Here is an 18,139-nt window from a genome sequence, read left to right as displayed (position 1 = left end):
CACAAAGAAGAATGATGAAATGATCTAGCATTAGAGGACAACCGGACGTGTGCTACAGTATATCTGTGCGTCCGACGGAGAAGCGGACCCCAAAAGACTCCACTCTGGAAGTTATTAAACAAAGTATTTGCGGCTTTGTCCTTTCCCCTTAGAATGTAAGCTCTAACGAGCAGGACCCTCTTCCCTCATGTGATTATCCTTTTCTTACTTTAATAGTCCTCAACTGCCCAAATCTCGCAGTTCTCGGCCACCTTGATACTTATCTCAGTGTCGTCTACTGGTGTAGTTATGCTTAGTTACCCTGTACTTGTCCTATATTGTCTTCACCTGTAAGTCGCTGTTTTCCTGTTTTGATTATGTGCATATGTACTCTCTAATTGGGCGCTGCGGAACCCTTGTGGCGCCATACAAATAAAGGATAATAATAATAATAAAGTAACCAGCTGGCATGAAACAAATGGGAGAGTGTTATATTTAACTGTAAAATATTTAACTTATAAATTCTGATCGATACTGTAGATAGATAGATAATATGTATCTGATTCATTGGGAAACTCAGAACGTCTTGGCTACAAAACTACAGGCCTCAGACATTTTTACATAATTCACACATATCCTGCAAAAGTAATTTGTTCTAAATAAATTATACTATTACAAAGCGGCCCAGTAGTGTTCCAGACGGAAGCCTCTCCCATTCTCTGCCATGCAATATTTCCCAGTTATAAGCAAACAAGAGAGCAGTCATTTTGGACAAGACCATCCATCTGCTAGAACTCAGGCAACCTCATTTTAAGCCCGTGATGTCCACTCGGCCGGATGACGCCCTACAATGCTTCATGGCAACCGGTATTGTATCAGGGTACATGGAGTTCTGACATTTGCCCCTATCTCGGAGCGAGCTGTAATTACACCGACGCGAGGAGCATCTCCCAGACTCCTCTATGCAGGTCTTCCTAAATAGCTATTATAAGATTTAATCAGAAGACACAATTGCCTGGAGCTCTGGCACCGGGATATAAATGCGGCCCATAAATCACGCTGACAATGAATCTAGAAAACTAAGAAAGCTTCTTACCTAGTGTGACTTCAGCCTGCATAGGCATGGTGAGGGCTGGGTGCTTCACCTCACAGCTAAACAGCGCCTCGTTGTCTACCTGTGGGTTTAGGGTCCAGGTGAGCATGGCTCGAACCTCTACAGTTCCATCACTCATTGGAAGATGCATTTGGTGGAAGAAATAAGTGGGGTCCGTGCTGTGAACCCAACGCGGGAACTCCAGGCTGACCACTGTCTCTGGAATGGTCTCTGTCACGGGGATGGACATAGGTCCCTGGTCGGACGTGCGGGTTCGGAAAGGGTTCTCCGTGAAGGAACTTAGTCCCCGCTCCTCAGTGTCCAACAGTAAAAGTGATTTCTGCATTTTAGTATCATCCATGTCTCGGTTTAGAATGTTCCTCGACCCTCGGATGTTCATCAGGCCGGCAGCGGCCGGCGGTGGGTCCATCATAGGGACAACCTCGATCAGCTCCCCGTCTCTCTTGAAGTACACCTGGGAAAAAGACAACGGTGCTATGAGAGGAACGTCAGCAGTAATCAATAAGAGATCTAGCGGCAGGATCTACCTGCAGAACGTCTCATCTTGCTTATGAAAACGCAGCGACAACGATAATCTAATTTTCTTTTTTCTTTTTTTATGAAATTGACAGAATTTTTTTTAAGTTAAAAATAGCACAAATTTTTTGGAAAAAAAAAAGTTAATAAAGGTAGGAAATAATGAAACGCTGAAAACATTTTTATTTAAAAAAATAATCCTAACAAAATATATTGCGCGGACAGCTGTACCGCCATGACCCTACACCACAGGCTTCCCTATGCAAAGGCGAAACTTACCGCCAGTTTGGTGATATGGAGGAAAATCCCTATATACAGTAAACACCCACTGTGACCTTTTGCCCTCTAATAAATATACCCGTTAGTTTGCTTCTAAATATATATGAATCTATTTACATTATCCGGTTATTTTTCGACCTTTTGACCTGTCGACCTAGTACATGTTGACCTATAGTGGTCGACCTAAGTTGTGTCGACCTAATGACCGTATCCCGTGCGTTCGCCTCACTGGCTATGTACCGGGACGCAGTCAGAAGAAACGCAGCTTTATTGGTAAAGCGCAACGGTATATGCCGACGCTACAATATGAACTGTTAATAAATTGGTGCGAACGTGATTATAACGGTCCTGCAAAGCCACAGGGGTAAATTTACAAAAGCTTCTGAAACTGAAAAGAGGTGATGTTGCCCTTAGCAACCAATCAGCTTCTGCCTATCATGTCCCTATTGCATCCTAGAAAACGGAAGACAGAGGGGGTCATTCCGAGTTGATCGCTCGCTAGCCGTTTTTAGCAGCCGTGCAAACGCTATGCCGCCGCCCACTGGGAGTGTATTTTAGCTTAGCAGGAGTGCGGACGGTTGTATCGCAGATCGCCTGCAAAATGTTTTTGTGTAGTTTCAGAGTAGCTCTAAACCTACTCAGCGCTTGCGATGACTTCAGACTATTCAGTTCCGGATTTGACGTCGCGAACACGCCCTGCATTCGCCCAGCCACGCCTGCCTTTTCCCTGGCACGCCTGCGTTTTTCCGAACACTCCCTGAAAACGGTCAGTTGCCACCCACAAATGCCCACTTCATGTCAATCACTCTGCGGCCAGCAGTGCGACTGAACTGCATCGCTAGACCCTGTGCAAAACGACGTAGTTTTGCATACGCATGCGCAGAAGTGACGTTTTGTAGCCTGATCGCTGCGCTGCGAACAAATGCAGCTCGCGATCAACTCTGAATGACCACTAGAATTCGATTGGTTGCTATGGGCAACATCACATCTTTCCAAGCAAGCGTTAGTAAATTTACCCTGCAGACGGATTTAGCAGCTTTCCGTGATTGCTGTTACAGATCCGTTCTCTCCTGTAATAGAATATACTTCTCTCAGCCCGGCGCGAATTACGGCTCTGCACCTGCTTTTCCTATAACCATCCGGCACAGTACGTTTCATCGGCAATCACAGGACGTCTCTTTACTTATATGCTAATCAGGTATCTTGAAAGGAGTTTTAGGACACAAGCAGAAATGTAATCAGCAGGAAAAAAGACCCGCAGCCCGTCCTCATGTTTCCCCGGCACGTGTGAAACGTCTATTATCCGTGTCACTTTGTCACCGGCAGGCGTCACATCTTCCGTCTGTCATCCCACTCGCGGACGCCTCCTGCGTAATGTTCCTTTTCTTTCAGTGTATCACAGCTGTTAGTGCTCATTCAGCGTCCTCCTCCTCCCCCCACATCGCCGCTACCTGTAATATCTCTCGTATAACTCGCCATCCCCAGGATACGTTCCTAGACAATCATCCAGCTCAGATGGGAACCTTTATAAATCAAGTGTGTGCATAAATAATAGTCACATACTGAGCTGGTGACGAGCCCGACACTATCCGCACACTCGTCAGGCTGTCGGAGAGGCGGCGAGACCTCTGCATCAGCTACCGGGAGGTGTCAGGTACGGAACAGATGTTACCGGCTGCGGAATTAGACAAATAATCTGCTATTGTCAATTAGAGTGTGTGGCTATTAGGGGTCTATTTACTAAAGCCTTGGATGGAGAGAAAGTGGAGGGAGAAAAAGTACCAGCCAATCAGCTTCCAATTGTCATTTTTCAAACACAGCCTGTAACATGACAGTTAGCAGCTGATTGCTTGCTACTTTATCACTGTGCAATGTATCACTCTCCAAGGCTTGATAAATCTGGGCCTTAGTTTGATAATAGGCAATAGATTATATTGCGATGACGTCTGACACTCTGGGGAGATGTATTAAGCCCGGAGAAGTGATAAAGCAGTGATAAGTGGAAGGTGATAACGCACCAGCCAATCAGCTCCTAACAGTCAATTTACATATTGGAGCTGATTGGCTGGTGCATTATCACCTTGCATTTATCACTACTTTATCACTTCTCCAGGCTCCATACATCTGCCCCTGTGTTCGGGCTACATCCGTGGCCGCCTCGGCCCAGGTGTCCTCTAAACGCGGCCCTCCGTGGTCCCTCCTGGCCGATGGTCAGGCGAGGGGAGCCGGTGAGCGGTTTATTGGGGCTTGCTGGCATGTAATGGCTCCAGCTCTGAGGCAGAGAGTCGCAGGGTGACTGATATCTCAGGATGTGGCGCGGAGAGGAAAAGCCAATAAGCGGATCTCACACACCTGTCTCTTCCTGAGTAATGAAACACATTCCGCAGGAACTTACTTTCAAGTCTCATTTATCCTACAAATATAACCTCTACAGGCACATTAACCCCCTTCTAAAGCTCTTTTATATAATTTATCTAATGGAGTGATGAAGAAACGTATATAGAAATGTGAATATAAAGCCATTTAGTACATTCAGTGACAGACTCTGCTGATAACAGCCAGGCAGCCCAGCTGAAGACCATTCTCACATAGGAAATGTCTGTGTGTGCCCCCATATCCCCTACCCCTGTGTGCCCTCATATCCCCTACTCACACAGCTCCCCTTCCCCTGTGTGCCCCCATATCCCCTACCTGTACAGCTCCCCTTCCCCAGTGTGCCCCCATCCCCGCTACCTGCACAGCTCCCCTTCCCCAGTGTGCCCCCATATCCCCGACCTACACAGCTCCCCTTCCCCTGTGTGCCCCCATATCCCCTACTCACACAGCTCCCCTTCCCGTGTGCCCCCATATCCCCTACCTGTACAGCTCCCCTTCCCCAGTGTGCCCCCATCCCCCCTACCTGCACAGCTCCCCTTCCCCAGTGTGCCCCCATATCACCGACCTACACAGCTCCCCTTCCCCAGTGTGCCCCCATCCCCTACCCCTGTGTGCCCCCATATCCCCTACCCACACAGCTCCCCTTCCCGTTTGCCCCCATATCCCCTACTCACACAGCTCCCCTTCCCCTGTGTGCCCCCATATCCCCTACTCGCACAGCTCCCCTTCCCCTGTGTGCCCCAATATCCCCTACTCACACAGCTCCCCTTCCCCTGTGTGCCCCCATATCCCCTACCTGTACAGCTCCCCTTCCCCAGTGTGCCCCCATCCCCGCTACCTGCACAGCTCCCCTTCCCCTGTGTGCCCCCATATCCCCTACTCACACAGCTCCCCTTCCCCTGTGTGCCCCCATATCCCCTACTAACACAGCTCCCCTTCCCCTGTGTGCCCCCATATCCTCTACTCACACAGCTCCCCTTCTCCTGTGTGCCCCCATACCCCCTACTCACACAGCTCCCCTTCCCCTGTGTGCCCCCATATCCCCTACCTGTACAGCTCCCCTTCCCCAGTGTGCCCCCATCCCCGCTACCTGCACAGCTCCCCTTCCCCTGTGTGCCCCCATATCCCCTACTCACACAGCTCCCCTTCCCCAGTGTGCCCCCATATCCCCGACCTACACAGCTCCCCTTCCCCAGTGTGCCCCCATCCCCCTACCCCTGTGTGCCCCCATATCCCCTACCCACACAGCTCCCCTTCCCCTGTGTGCCCCCATATCCCCTACCTACACAGCTCCCCTTCCCGTGTGCCCCCATATCCCCGACCTACACAGCTCCCCTTCCCGTGTGCCCCCATATCCCCGACCTACACAGCTCCCCTTCCCCAGTGTGCCCCCATATCCCCGACCTACACAGCTCCCCTTCCACAGTGTGCCCCCATATCCCCTACCCACACAGCTCCCCTTCCCCTGTGTGCCCCCATATCCCCTACCTACACAGCTCCCCTTCCCGTGTGCCCCCATATCCCCGACCTACACAGCTCCCCTTCCCGTGTGCCCCCATATCCCCTACCTACACAGCTCCCCTTCCCCTGTGTGCCCCCATATCCCCGACCTACACAGCTCCCCTTCCCAAGTGTGCCCCCATATCCCCGACCTACACAGCTCCCCTTCCCAAGTGTGCCCCCATCCCCCTACCCCTGTGTGCCCCCATATCCCCTACCCACACGGCTCCCCTTCCCCAGTGTGCCCCCATATCCCCTACCTGCACAGCTCCTCTTCCCCATGGTGCCCCCATTCCCCTGTGTGCCCTCATCCCCCCTACCTGCACAGCTCCCCTTCCCCATGGTGCCCCCATCCCCCCTACCTGCACAGCTCCCCTTCCCTTGTGTGCCCCCATCCCCCCTACCTGCACAGCTCCCCTTCCCCAATGTGCCCAAATCCCCCCTACCTGCACAGCTACCCTTCCCCTGTGTACCCCCATCCCCCCTAACTGCAGCTACCCTTCCCCTGTGTGCCCCCATCCCCGCTACCTGCACAGATCCCCTTCCCCTGTGTGCCCCCATCCCCATTACCTACACAGATCCCCATCCCCAGTGTGCCCCCATATCCCCGACCTACACAGCTCCCCCTCCCCATGGTGCCCCCATCCCCCCCTACCTGCATGGCTCCCCTTTCCCTGTGTGCCCCTAGTCACCCTACTTGCACAGCTCCCCTTCCCCTGTGTGCCCTCATCCCCCCTACCTACACAGCTCCCCTTCCCCTGTGTGTGTCCCCAGCCCCCCTACCTGCATGGCTCCCCTGTGTGTTCTCCCATCCACCCTACCTGCACGGCTCCCCTTTCCGCGTTTGCCCCCATTCCCCCTACCTGCATGGTTCCCCTTCCCTGGTGTGTGCCCTTATCCTCCTACCTGCACGGCTCCCCTGCCCCGCCCCTACCTAAACGGCTCCCTTTCCCCTGTGCGCCCCCACCCCCCTACCTGCACAGCTCCCCTTCCCCAGTGTGCCCCCATCCCCCCTACCTGCACGGATCCCCTTCCCGTGTGTGCCCCCATCCCCCCTACCTGCACGACTCCCTTTCCCCTGTGTGCCCTCATCCCTCTACCTGCACGGCTCCCCTTCCCCTGTGTGCCCTCATCCCCCTACCTACCCAGCTCCCCTTCCCCTGTGTGCCCTCATCCCCTTACCTGCATGGCTCCCCTTCCCCTGTGTGTGCCCCCATATCCCCTACCTGCACAGCTCCCCTTCCCCTGTGTGCCCTCATCAGCCCTACCTGCATGGTTCCCCTTCCCCTGTCTGCACGGCTCCCCTTCCCCTGTGTGTGTCCCCAGCCCCCCTACCTGCACGGCTCCCCTGTGTGTGCCCCCATCCCCTCTACCTGCACAGCTCCCCTTCCCGCGTTTGCCCCCATCCCCCCTACCTGCATGGCTCCTCTTCCCACGTTTGCCCCCCCCACCCCCCTATCTGCACAGCTCCCCTTCCCACGTTTGCCCCCCCCATCTGCACAGCTCCCCTTCCCACGTTTGCCCCCATCCCCCCTACCTGCACAGCTCCCCTTTACCAGTGTTACACTTTGAGGTTATTGTTATTGTCTCCTTGGATAGTACAGAGTACAGAACACACACACATATATTATGGTGCCCATCTGAGGCATCGCTTGCAGACTTCTACCCCTCTCCTATCACTCAGTACCAGGAGTAGGGTAAGGAGAATACGTTCCCCGCCGTCACCGCTCCCCTCATGTTGGCAGCCACTATAGCATGACCGAAGTAACGCAGGAGCAATGAGAACCTCAATATACACAACACAAGTTGCTTAATCAATGTATAGGCTTAAATGGGATGATTGTAAGGAGGGGTTTACCCTCAGAACCTCATCCACCCGGGATCTAGGATGATACCACCTATAATCAGGTTCTCAGGTCGCCTGACGGGAGGAATGTCCCTGAGGCTCAGCGCTCCCTAATAAATGATTGTGAAGATTTGGAATGGTAACACAACCACAGTGGACATTTGCCAAGCTCTCGGAGATAAAGAGTTTTAGAGCCAGGTGCCAGCAAAGTGTCAAATTAAAGATGTAATTAGCCGTGTTAATGGCTGTGACATCCCATAATGGCCGTGACAACCCATCTTTTCTAAATGTTCTTTGTTAATGAAACCTGTGACAAAGGTATAAAGATGGGAAACACAATAGCAAGATATGGCTGCACACTGCGAAGGACTGCCTCTTCTGCAACCTCAGGGCACAGCAGCAGGGGTCCAGGTGACCGGGGGGTCGCAATGCTGGGGGGACACAGCATGAAAGTCTACCTCCAGTGTCCCCTAGAGGATGAAAGGAGAAACATAAAGAAGGTGGTAGAAAGAAAAGGGGGTTGTGGGGGAACCAGAGGTGGCCACTGTAGAAGGAAAAGCTTGTGCCATGTCCTTCAGATGGATTTAGAGGTCAATATACATGCAAGGCCTCTAGTATCAGGAACCTGGAAAACCACTACTAGGGCAGTCTTTTACTCTACAAAATCTGGACAGGGCCATCAAAGTGGAGACACCAAACCTGTCTGGAGACCACCAGGTAGTGTATGGTACCATCTGTGGTTATAGCTCCATAACGCACTAATGCTCAATGAGTTTCTGTCCGTCATGCCGAAGAATTTGCACCTTGGAATTGAAAGTAGCTTGGAGGCCACTCTCCATTTCCCCGCGGAGAAGGGAGTGGGAGGTTCTTCCACTTTGTATGGAATATTAATGAGGAGAATTTCCAAACAGATCTCTTTGAACGTAGCGGGGAACCTAGAAAGTCGGGCTGATCAGATTAGGAGATGAGGGTCAGTTGAATTTGTCTCCAGGGATCAAGTCTGCAGCCCTTCCATCAGGAGCCCAGCTCTGAGAAGTGATGGGCCTGGAGAACATTCCCTGCTGTCAGTCTGTTTGGCATAATGGGCAATCAACAGAAAGGATGATACCCTCCTAAAAAGTTGGGTAGCAGCAGTTTTAACTCCGAAATTATCAGCCACGAGGACAGCATTGGGGAGCTTCCAACATGGGGGAAAAAATCCAAATGGGTCCCAGTGATGATCATCTTGTTGGTCAGGTTGGTCTAGAGAACCAGGACAGCAAACATTCCCCAAAGTCCTAATCTATTCAGGGATGACATTCTAAAACCTCGCACTATTGGCTTCTGTTGATCGTAAGGGGATTATATCTTCGCGAGTCTGTACCCAACTAATACTCACAGCCAGGATAATCTTAACCTTATTATTCCAACACCTCCATTGAGTCTCGCAAGACGCTGCCTTCTCCTTCGCTTCTACTCATGTAGAATACAAATCTGTCAAGACGTGGAAAGCAGAACCCATAGTCTCTGGACAATTTTCCTACATTAAATCAAGCCGTTTATATACCCAATATAATGCAGACCGAGCTTCCCCGAGTAACGCTAATTCTCAACTGAACCACATAATAGGTAAATATATGGGAGACACAAGCTGAATCCTCCAGACATAGATAATGAAGCAATTTCCACAGCCACTTAATGAAGAAAGCGAATTGACCGAACACACGTGTCAGAGACCTATCTCGCTAACCAACGCTCTGCAAAATTAATCCATTTCCTAACAGCTTTCCCCCCTGACAGCTGCCAGTGAAGAGGAATTCATTTCCCATGCTCAGAGTAGTTTAGGATTCCCAGGAACATGGCATGTTTTCTGCCACGTCAAATCTTCAATTTGTAAAATAGATTTTCCTAAAATTCCAACTCTGGATTAGAATCAGCGGGGGATGGGATTTAGCATCTGGTGTATCTCACCTGCCACCTAAAATAAACCAATGTCTAGAAGCGGAGCTAGATTGTGAAGACGCGGAGCAGACTCAACACGGAGCAGACATCATATTAACAGAGGAAGGTAACAAGTAAATCATATTATACAGATGTGTTTTCATCTGGCCTCAATACGCCATGCAGCGTGCGACCAGGACGCTACAGGACGATATATGACACGTGTATACGGAGCCGAACGGAATTTGTCTTGTAAAAAAGCTGCGGCTGCTACATTGTATCACTTTGTGTACAGATTAGGAGGTAGATGCATCCAGTACTACAAGATTATCTGTCCAATCTTTCTGGTTGGAATGAAAATCTGGTAATGGACGAGAGCAAATGACAACTGACCATTTTGCTCCCAAATACTGGAAAATAGACAAAAATGGACGTTCAGACAAATTGGTTAAATCCATTTGATTTAACCAGTTTATGCGAATGACCGTTTTTGCCCATTTTCCAGCTTTTGGGAGCAAATGGTTCATTGCGATTTGCCAGATTTTCACTCCAACCAGAAAGATTGGACAGATAATCTTATAGTGTGTAACCAGCTAATCACACACAATATACAAGTGTCGCATATCACATTAATCAGCGCAGTCTCCCGGTGCGTCTTAGTGGCATCCCAACTAAGAAGCATTTTTGGCAAAAGAAGACTCAAAAAAAAAAAAAAAAATGGCCAAAACTAGCAGTCTGGCGTGCCGATAGGGGCTCTTTGGCGCAACTGCACCAAAGATGTATGAGGACACATCTGCACCTCCTATTCTCCAACATAAAACTACAGCTGCACTCTGCTGCCTTCCATATTCCGGACCAAGAGGGTTACAACTGTGCAATGAAGTTTTATTGAACCAGAATGACCAACAAAAGTCCAATCCGGGGCGTAAAACATTTATGAAGCCGTAATTGCCTAAAATACTAGACCGTTAAACCTCAACAAAACCATATTAAATGTCTCTACCGTATCGCACGTGCCCGAACCAAACCGGTTAATGTACAGTACGCATCCATGTAATAACATCACCGTAAAGGTACAGGATACATTACCAGCGGGAGCCGGAGGACGAAACGCCACTTCTAGTGCCAATTAAATCACAGGAATGCCTTCTCCTTGCTACCAAAGTGTTTTCAAGGTGCTATTACAGCCCTATTAATAGATGTGTTTGTAAGAGAGAATGCAGCTTTAAGAAGGTTTTATGGCAAGTCACATAATGGAGCCACAGATGAAATAGCCATTTCTTATACACGAGCAGCTCAGTAAGTCAGAGTCTGCTTAAACGTGTTATTTCTTCTTCTTTCCTAAATAGCATTTTAACATAGCGATGCATCCGTCAAACGCAGAACGCCGCAGAGAGGGCAAGAGACACAATTATGCATTCCGACTATAGAGGCTGCATAATAGGCAGAATGGAGGGTAAGGAACGCAAAACAAGAGATCCCTTGATTGGAAGGGCTTATGAAAGGGAAGTGGAGGGAGAGGATTAAAGCGTTGCCGTTACCAGTGAGAGCAGAAACACAGCGCTTGATACAAATCTACAAAAGAACATTAAGATGTATTAATTTAGTGGGTCGATTCCGTCAATAGGAGGCCTGCCTGCTCGGATTGTCACAGCCGTGAAAGGAGCGAGCGCAGGGAACAAGGAGTCATAATGATGTTTGCTCATTTCTCCGCTCTCGTTTTATCTAGAAGTGTCGACTTTGTGACAATACTAATCACAACAAGCGGGGAGCAGACGTGGAAATGTACGGTGACAGGCGATGCGCTTGCAGCTCGCATGACAATAAGACGCAAGGTGCCAAGTGCAGCGGTGAGACAGATATGTGGATATTTAACGGACAGAGATAAACACGAGTGTCGGTCGCATTACGCGCATCAGCAAGGCGTGCTGTGTGCTAGCAGAGACAGCGACACGTTCACACGAAGCAATACAGCACTAAATGGGAAAAGACAACTCGTGCTGATAGCGCTCTAATGGGGGGCTGCGTGTGCGTGGGGGGCGGGGCTGGAAGATGGGAGCCAGGCTGGGAACTCAGGCTGCATCGCTTGGATGTAACACTGCTCGGTGGATATAGCTGATGGACGGCGGCCAATATATTGTGAGCGATCATATCTGCTTCTCCCAAATGCCTCGCGCCCCAAGACCTCTTTACTGGGGACTGTCCGCTGAACACTGAACCCACCTTCATAGTGTCCGCTGCGCGCCAGTAGATCTGGGTCCCAATCTATCGGTCGACAGTTAATAAGTTGACCCCATATGCTCACCAGGGTCAAGAGGTGGCAGGCAAAAGGTAGACAGTGCTTATGGTCGACACAAGATTTTTTTGGGATTTATTCATGTTTCTCAAACCTTTGATGATTTACGATCCACATGGACTATGATTGGGAATAGAAACCCGTGGCGAGCGCAGCGGAACCAGCCATCTTGTCCGAAGCGTGGTGACTGAAGCGAGCCTGCAAGGGCAGACGTGTCCTCTAATAATGTTTAGATATGGTTTAACGTACAAAATGTCACACAAAAAGCTTGTGTTGATTTTTTTCCGTGTTGATCATTTTCACGACGACCTTTTGACCTTGTCAACCTTACCCACTGTCAACCATTTACCTTGCAACCTTTTGACCATTAACCTAATGTACGTCGTCTATATGGGGGTCTTCTGAGCCTCCATGAGGCTGGTCCAGAGCACGACCCTTCAGTGGTTATGTAGCTGTCGGGTGATAGTTCTACGGGTCTGTACGCAGCAGCCACTGGGAAACATCACTTCTGTTTGCTGAGCGAGTCGCGGAGCTGACACGGAAAGCAGTACTGTAGCCTATCCGGGGGACGCACTCACCTGCGGAGCCGGCTTCCCTCCACACACGATACACACTAGAGTGAAGTTCTGCGCCTGGTACCTGCTGAACGGAGCCGGCGTATCTGCAGCAATCACCGCAATGGACACGGGAGGAGCTGGGGAGGAAACAGAAAGACAATTGTCGTTGGTGACTGTCGCCACTGCTGCAAATCTGTGTGCACCCAGCAAAAGCATTTCTTCACATTTGCATCAAAACATTTAAGTTTGTGGCTCAGCACCTCGCCATGCGTTCCGCTGCAAGTTTCTACACTACCGAACACGCTGCAAAAGCCGCTATATTGCAGTCACAGTGAGCTCACCTCCCAGATTCATCTAGACAAGGGCTGGCGTGTGAGCCGCACCCAGAAAGGCCTTTATACAGTATATACCTCTTTTACATTGCAGCAATAACCCGGGCCACTGCAGGGGGGATGGTATCGGGATCCCAGGCAGTCAGAACATCACGACGCTCAAAATCCCGACATGAAGGTGGTAAGGAGACTATCCCTAATCCCCAACCCCACTAACCCTCACCGGTGATGCCTAACCCTCCCTTCCCCGCAGCCTAACCTTAACCCTCCCTTCCACGCAGCCTAACCCTAACCCTCCCTTACCCACAGCCTAACCCTAACCCTTCCTTCCCCTCAGCCTAACCCCAACCATCCCTTCCCCGAAGCCTAACCCTAACCCTCCCTTCCACGCAGCCTAACCCTAACCATCCCTACCCCACAGCCTAACCCTAACCCTCCCTTACCCACAGCCTAACCCTAACCATCCCTTCCCCTCAGCCTAACCCTAACCCTCCCTTCCCCGCAGCCTAACCATAACCCTCCCTTCCACGCAGCCTAACCCTAACCATCCCTACCCCACAGCCTTACCCTAACCCGCCCTTACCCACAGCCTAACCCTAACCCTCCCTTCCCCTCAGCCTAACCCTAACCCTCCCTTCCCCTCAGCCTAACCCTAACCCTCCCTTCCCCGCAGCCTATCCCTAACCCTCCCTTCCCACAGCCTCACTATCCCTTCTCTGCAGCCTAACCCTTCCTCCAGCCTAACCCTCTCCCGCAGCCTAACCCTAACTCTCCCTTCCTCGTAGCATGACCCTAACCCTCCCTTCCCAGCAGCCTAACACTAAACGCTCCCTTCCCCATAGCCAAACCCTAACCCTCCCTTCCCCGCAGCCTAACCCTAACCCTCCCTTCCCCTCAGCCTAACCCTCCCTTCCCCTCAGCCTAACCCTAACCCTCCCTTCCCCTCAGCCTAACCCCAACCCTCCCTTCCCCGCAGCCTAACCCCAACCCTCCCTTCCCCACAGCCTAACCCTCCCTTCCCACAGCCTCACTATCCCTTCTCCGCAGCCTAACCCTTCCTCCAGCCTAACCCTCTCCCGCAGCCTAACCCTAACTCTCCCTTCCTCGCAGCATGACCCTAACCCTCCCTTCCCAGCAGCCTAACACTAAACGCTCCCTTCCCCGTAGCCAAACCCTAACCCTCCCTTCCCCGCAGCCTATCCCTAACTCTCCCTTCCCCGCAGCCTAACCCTAACCCTCCCTTCCCCGCAGCCTAACCCTAACCCTCCCTTCCCCGCAGCCTAACCCTATCCCTCCCTGGTGGTGCCTAGACCCCCCCCTCCCCCCACGCGGCATACAGGGCAGATCTCATTCGGGATCCCGGCATCAGCATTTCAATCCATAGGGCAGATGTATTAAGCCTGGAGAAGTGATAAAGCAGTGATAAGTGGAAGGTGATAATGCACCAGCCAATTAGCTCCTGTCAATTTACATATTGGAGCTGATTGGCTGATGCATTATCACCTTACACTTGTCACTGCTTTATCACTTCTCCAGGCTTAGTACATCTGCCCCCATGTCGGGATCCCGGCGTGGGTATTCTGACTGCCAGGATCCAAAATATTTGGAAATAAAAACCCAACATTATGCCAGATGTAGGGGCTCATGCGCTGAACCCAGACAGCGCCAACTGTTCGCTTACGATGAGCAAAGATGGAGCCTACGTGGCTGGGACTGGAGTGCGGCACAGGGAGAGAGAGTGGGTGAGGTGAGCTGTAGGGGCAGAAGACGGGGTAAAAACACAATCTCAATTCCTGTCATCCTGTCCTAAGGAGATGAAACACTGCTCCGGACTGACAAGTGACAAGTGAAGGAACATGAACATTTACATTTATTTAAATGAGATATTTTCAATATTTAAATCTATTCAAATGAGCCGGTTTCTCTGGAGCCTGCGGAGAATAAAGGACTCCATTGCTATAATGAAGTCTGGAATCTCACCTGGTATCACAGTAAATCACACGAGACCTGGAACCTAAATCACGCAAATGTCACATTATCCACCTGCCAGGAGCCTGCAGCTCTCACACCGCACAGCGATTCCAGCATGAGGCGCGCGCCCGTCCTAATATCCGCGTACCCCTGCCATGCCTCTTACAGCCGCCCTTACAGCTCCTGTTCCTTGGAGGGGGTAGTACAACATGTCGACATGTTGATGTCATATGTTGACACTGGCATAATATTGGGAACTTAGGGGGACATTTACTATTATATATACTGATAAGAGCAGAGAAGTGAGCCAGTGGAGAAGTTGCCCCATCAACCATTCAGCAGCTCTGTATCATTTTATAGTATGCAAATTGTAGATGTTACTTCAGTGCTGATTGGTTGCCATGGGCAACTTCTCCTCTGGCTCCCTTCTCCGCTCTTATCACTGCTTAGTAAATGTCCCCCTTAGAACCTTATTCAGTAAGGATTGCAGTTTCTGCTATAAAGCAGTTGCTGCGATCAAATAGTTGCCGCACAGAAATAGCTGATGCATCGCATTATGCGGCTGCTCGCAGAACCATACGCCAATTACCAGAACATCGAAGATTTTTCCTATCTGCGCCAGGCAAGGTCGTTCAGAATTCTTGCGATGCAAGAGGCTGGAAGTGGTCATCGCTGACGTCAGAGACCCCTCCTTAAAAACGCCTAGGCACGCCTGCGGTTTTTCACACACACACAGAAATCGGCAAGGTTTCCGTTCAGAAATGCCGGCTTCCTGTCATTCAAACAGCGGCTGCATTGCGATCACAGTGTGTACGCATTTTCTGACGCTATTTCTACTTGCGCGTGTGCAATGCGAACGCTGTGCATACAGTGTCATTCAATAATCGACCAGATTTTGATTTGCAAATTTTGCAGTCCTTACTGAATGAGGTCCTTATACCACGATAGGAACGTATACCATGATAGGAACGTATAGCACTATGGGTATATATATCGCAATGAGAAAATATACCTTGATGAGAAGATACAGCAGTCCATGGCTTCTGGTAGTGTAATATTGTTATGTTGCTCTGGGTTACAGACACAAGGCCTGACGCAATCTGCACGCAATACAGATATTCATGTGCGAATATCTTTGAAAACGCTTCTAGCACACTGGCGCTGTTGTGATCGGGACAGACGGTGTCAGAAAAGTGGCAGACAAGTGATGAGGGTTCTGGGTGACCCTGGGCGTGGCTAGTAGCGCGCAAGGTCTGTTCCGTGGGCGCCAGTTGCGGGCATTTCTGCGTTCCCCTCTAGATCAGGCCCCATGTACAGTCGCTGCGGGACTGTCTAGTCCAGCTCCTCAAGTCGCCAATTTCTGCTCTTTCACCTTTTCTCATAATTATTACTGTCCTTTATTTATATGGCGCTGCCACCTGCGCAGTGCTGTACGCCCAGAGCCACCCTACATATTATATACCCTCAGTATCTCTGTGTGCGCACAGACGCGGCAAAGATAAGGATTCCCCGGCCCCATATGTCGCTTGCAGGGAACACGCAGACCTGAGACGAGCTACAGTACTAAGGTGTGCCAGGCTGAAGTCTATACTTCATTCCTCGCTCAGCCCCGCTGTGCGAACCCTCCAGGGACCGCCGGCAATAAAACCGCAGAGATCCGCTGGTGTATTTTACTCACAGATCATAAAGAGGCCAATTAAAAAGGGGAAAAAAAAACAGAGCAGTAAAAAAGAAAAGGGGCGGCAGTTAAGAAGACGTCGCACAGGTTGTGTTCTTCTCCTCGCCGCTGACAGCAGATCCGGGCGGCCGGGGGCCTTAATGACCTACGCGCGCAGCACGCGGCTCTGGGGACGGGAGGCAAATTATGGGAGCCTATAAAAGTGCGGCAAGACAGAGGTTTATTAGAGAGCCCACATTTCCACGGCTTTAATTAACTTACTCCTTTGTGTGATGGTTTTTTCTTCTTCCTCTCGTCGAGAACATTAACGCTTCCCGCGCCAGCTGGCTGAACTATGCACCATTCTCTCTCCCATTGCACACCGGGCCAGCGCCTTAGGTTTTACAGCGTCGGCGTCTTATTTCACAGCAAAACGTCACATCATTAAGCCGCACAAATAATTTCACTGTCGTCTACATTGTTTTACATCTATTTATTTCTGTCTAGTAGACAATCACCCCCTAATTCACAAAGCGGTCCCCAGACACGGCCCAATTACGTAGAGATGAATGACGCTGGATGCAGCTGTCACTCCGTATTCTCCTGGGTATATACTGTACCTCGCAATATATACACTGAGGGGGTTATTCAGGTTTGTTAGCACACTAATGGGTAACACCATGGACCTAATTCAGACCTGATCGCTAGCAGGCCATTTTTGCACTGCTGCGATCAAATAGTCGCCGCCCGTAGGGGAGTGTATTTTCGCTTTGCAAGTGTGCGATCGCATGTGTAGCCGAGCTGTACAAACAGATCTTGTGCAGTCTCTGCACAGCCCAGGACTTACTCAGCCGCTGCGATCACTTCAGCCTGGCCGGGACCGGAATTGACGTCAGACACCCGCCCTGCAAACGCCTGGACACACCTGCGTTTTTCCAACCACTCCCTGAAAGCGGTCAGTTGCCACCCACAAACGCCCTCTTCCTGTCAGTCTCCTTGCGAACACCCATGCAAACGGATCCGTCACACAACCCCATCGCTGAGCGGCGATCCGCTTTGTACCCATGCGACGCACCTGCGCATTGTGGTGCATAAGCAGTTAAGACCCGATCGCCCGCTGTGCGAAAACGCAGCCTAGCGATCAGGTCTGAATTACCCCACATGTGCACTGCAGAGGGGGCAGATGTAACATGTGCAGAGAGAGTTAGATTTGGGTGGGTTATATTGTTTCTGTGCAGGGTAAATACTGGCAGCTTTATTTCTACACTGCAATTTAGATTTCAGTTCGAACACACCCCACCCAAATCTAACTCTCTCTGCACATGTTACATCTGCCCCACCTGCACACCCCACCCAAATCTAACTCTCTCTGCATAGGGTGTGGTTCATAGGATCGACCACATTTAGGTCGACAGTGCCTAGGTCGACTACTATTGGTCGACATTAACTAAGTCAACACCCAAAATAGGTCGACACAAGCATTAGGTCAACATGAACAAGGTTGACATGACAGAAGGTCATGGCACTTTAAGAGTTTGAGAGTGTGGGCTGGCTCCTCCCTCTATGCCCCTCCTACCAGACTCAGTCTAGAAACTGTGCCCGAGGAGACGACATACTTCGAGAGAAGGATTATACACAGATAGTGGTGAGATTCATACCAGCTCACACATACAAGGCACCTCAAGCCTTCTAGCTTGAACTAGTCAGCAACAGCTGAAACATTACTTACCAAGTAATAATGCAGTACGTAAATAAAAACAAAGTTGTACTGAACCAAGTAACCACTGCAGGATAAC

At 50.6% G+C, this 18,139-nt stretch overlaps 1 protein-coding gene across 1 annotated transcript; it reads right to left on the bottom strand.

The window, feature by feature from the left end:
* Nucleotides 1-508: 508 nt before the first annotated feature.
* Nucleotides 509-12,737, bottom strand: LOC135012523 (immunoglobulin superfamily member 21-like). The gene is made up of 3 exons (XM_063952558.1): nt 12,725-12,737; nt 12,405-12,520; nt 509-1,547 (listed from the first exon to the last, which is right to left on the bottom strand). The coding sequence occupies exons 1-3, from the start codon at nt 12,735-12,737 to the stop codon at nt 1,059-1,061; spliced, it is 618 nt and encodes a 205-aa protein (XP_063808628.1). The 3' UTR covers nt 509-1,058.
* Between the last annotated feature and the right edge of the window lie 5,402 nt (nt 12,738-18,139).

Source organism: Pseudophryne corroboree, unplaced genomic scaffold (genome assembly GCF_028390025.1).
Source record: "Pseudophryne corroboree isolate aPseCor3 unplaced genomic scaffold, aPseCor3.hap2 scaffold_2550, whole genome shotgun sequence".
NCBI classification, from domain to species: domain Eukaryota; kingdom Metazoa; phylum Chordata; class Amphibia; order Anura; family Myobatrachidae; genus Pseudophryne; species Pseudophryne corroboree.
The sequence above is the reverse complement of the archived record's forward strand: the minus strand, read 5'-3'. Positions and strand labels throughout refer to the sequence as shown.

What these genes read in the sequence shown, in the direction of transcription:
- LOC135012523 (XM_063952558.1), bottom strand. An exon ending in GAGGGAAGCCGGCTCCGCAG is followed by an intron (nt 1,548 to 12,404) that starts GTGAGTGCGTCC and finishes TCTTTTTCCCAG; the next exon opens with GTGTACTTCAAGAGAGACGG.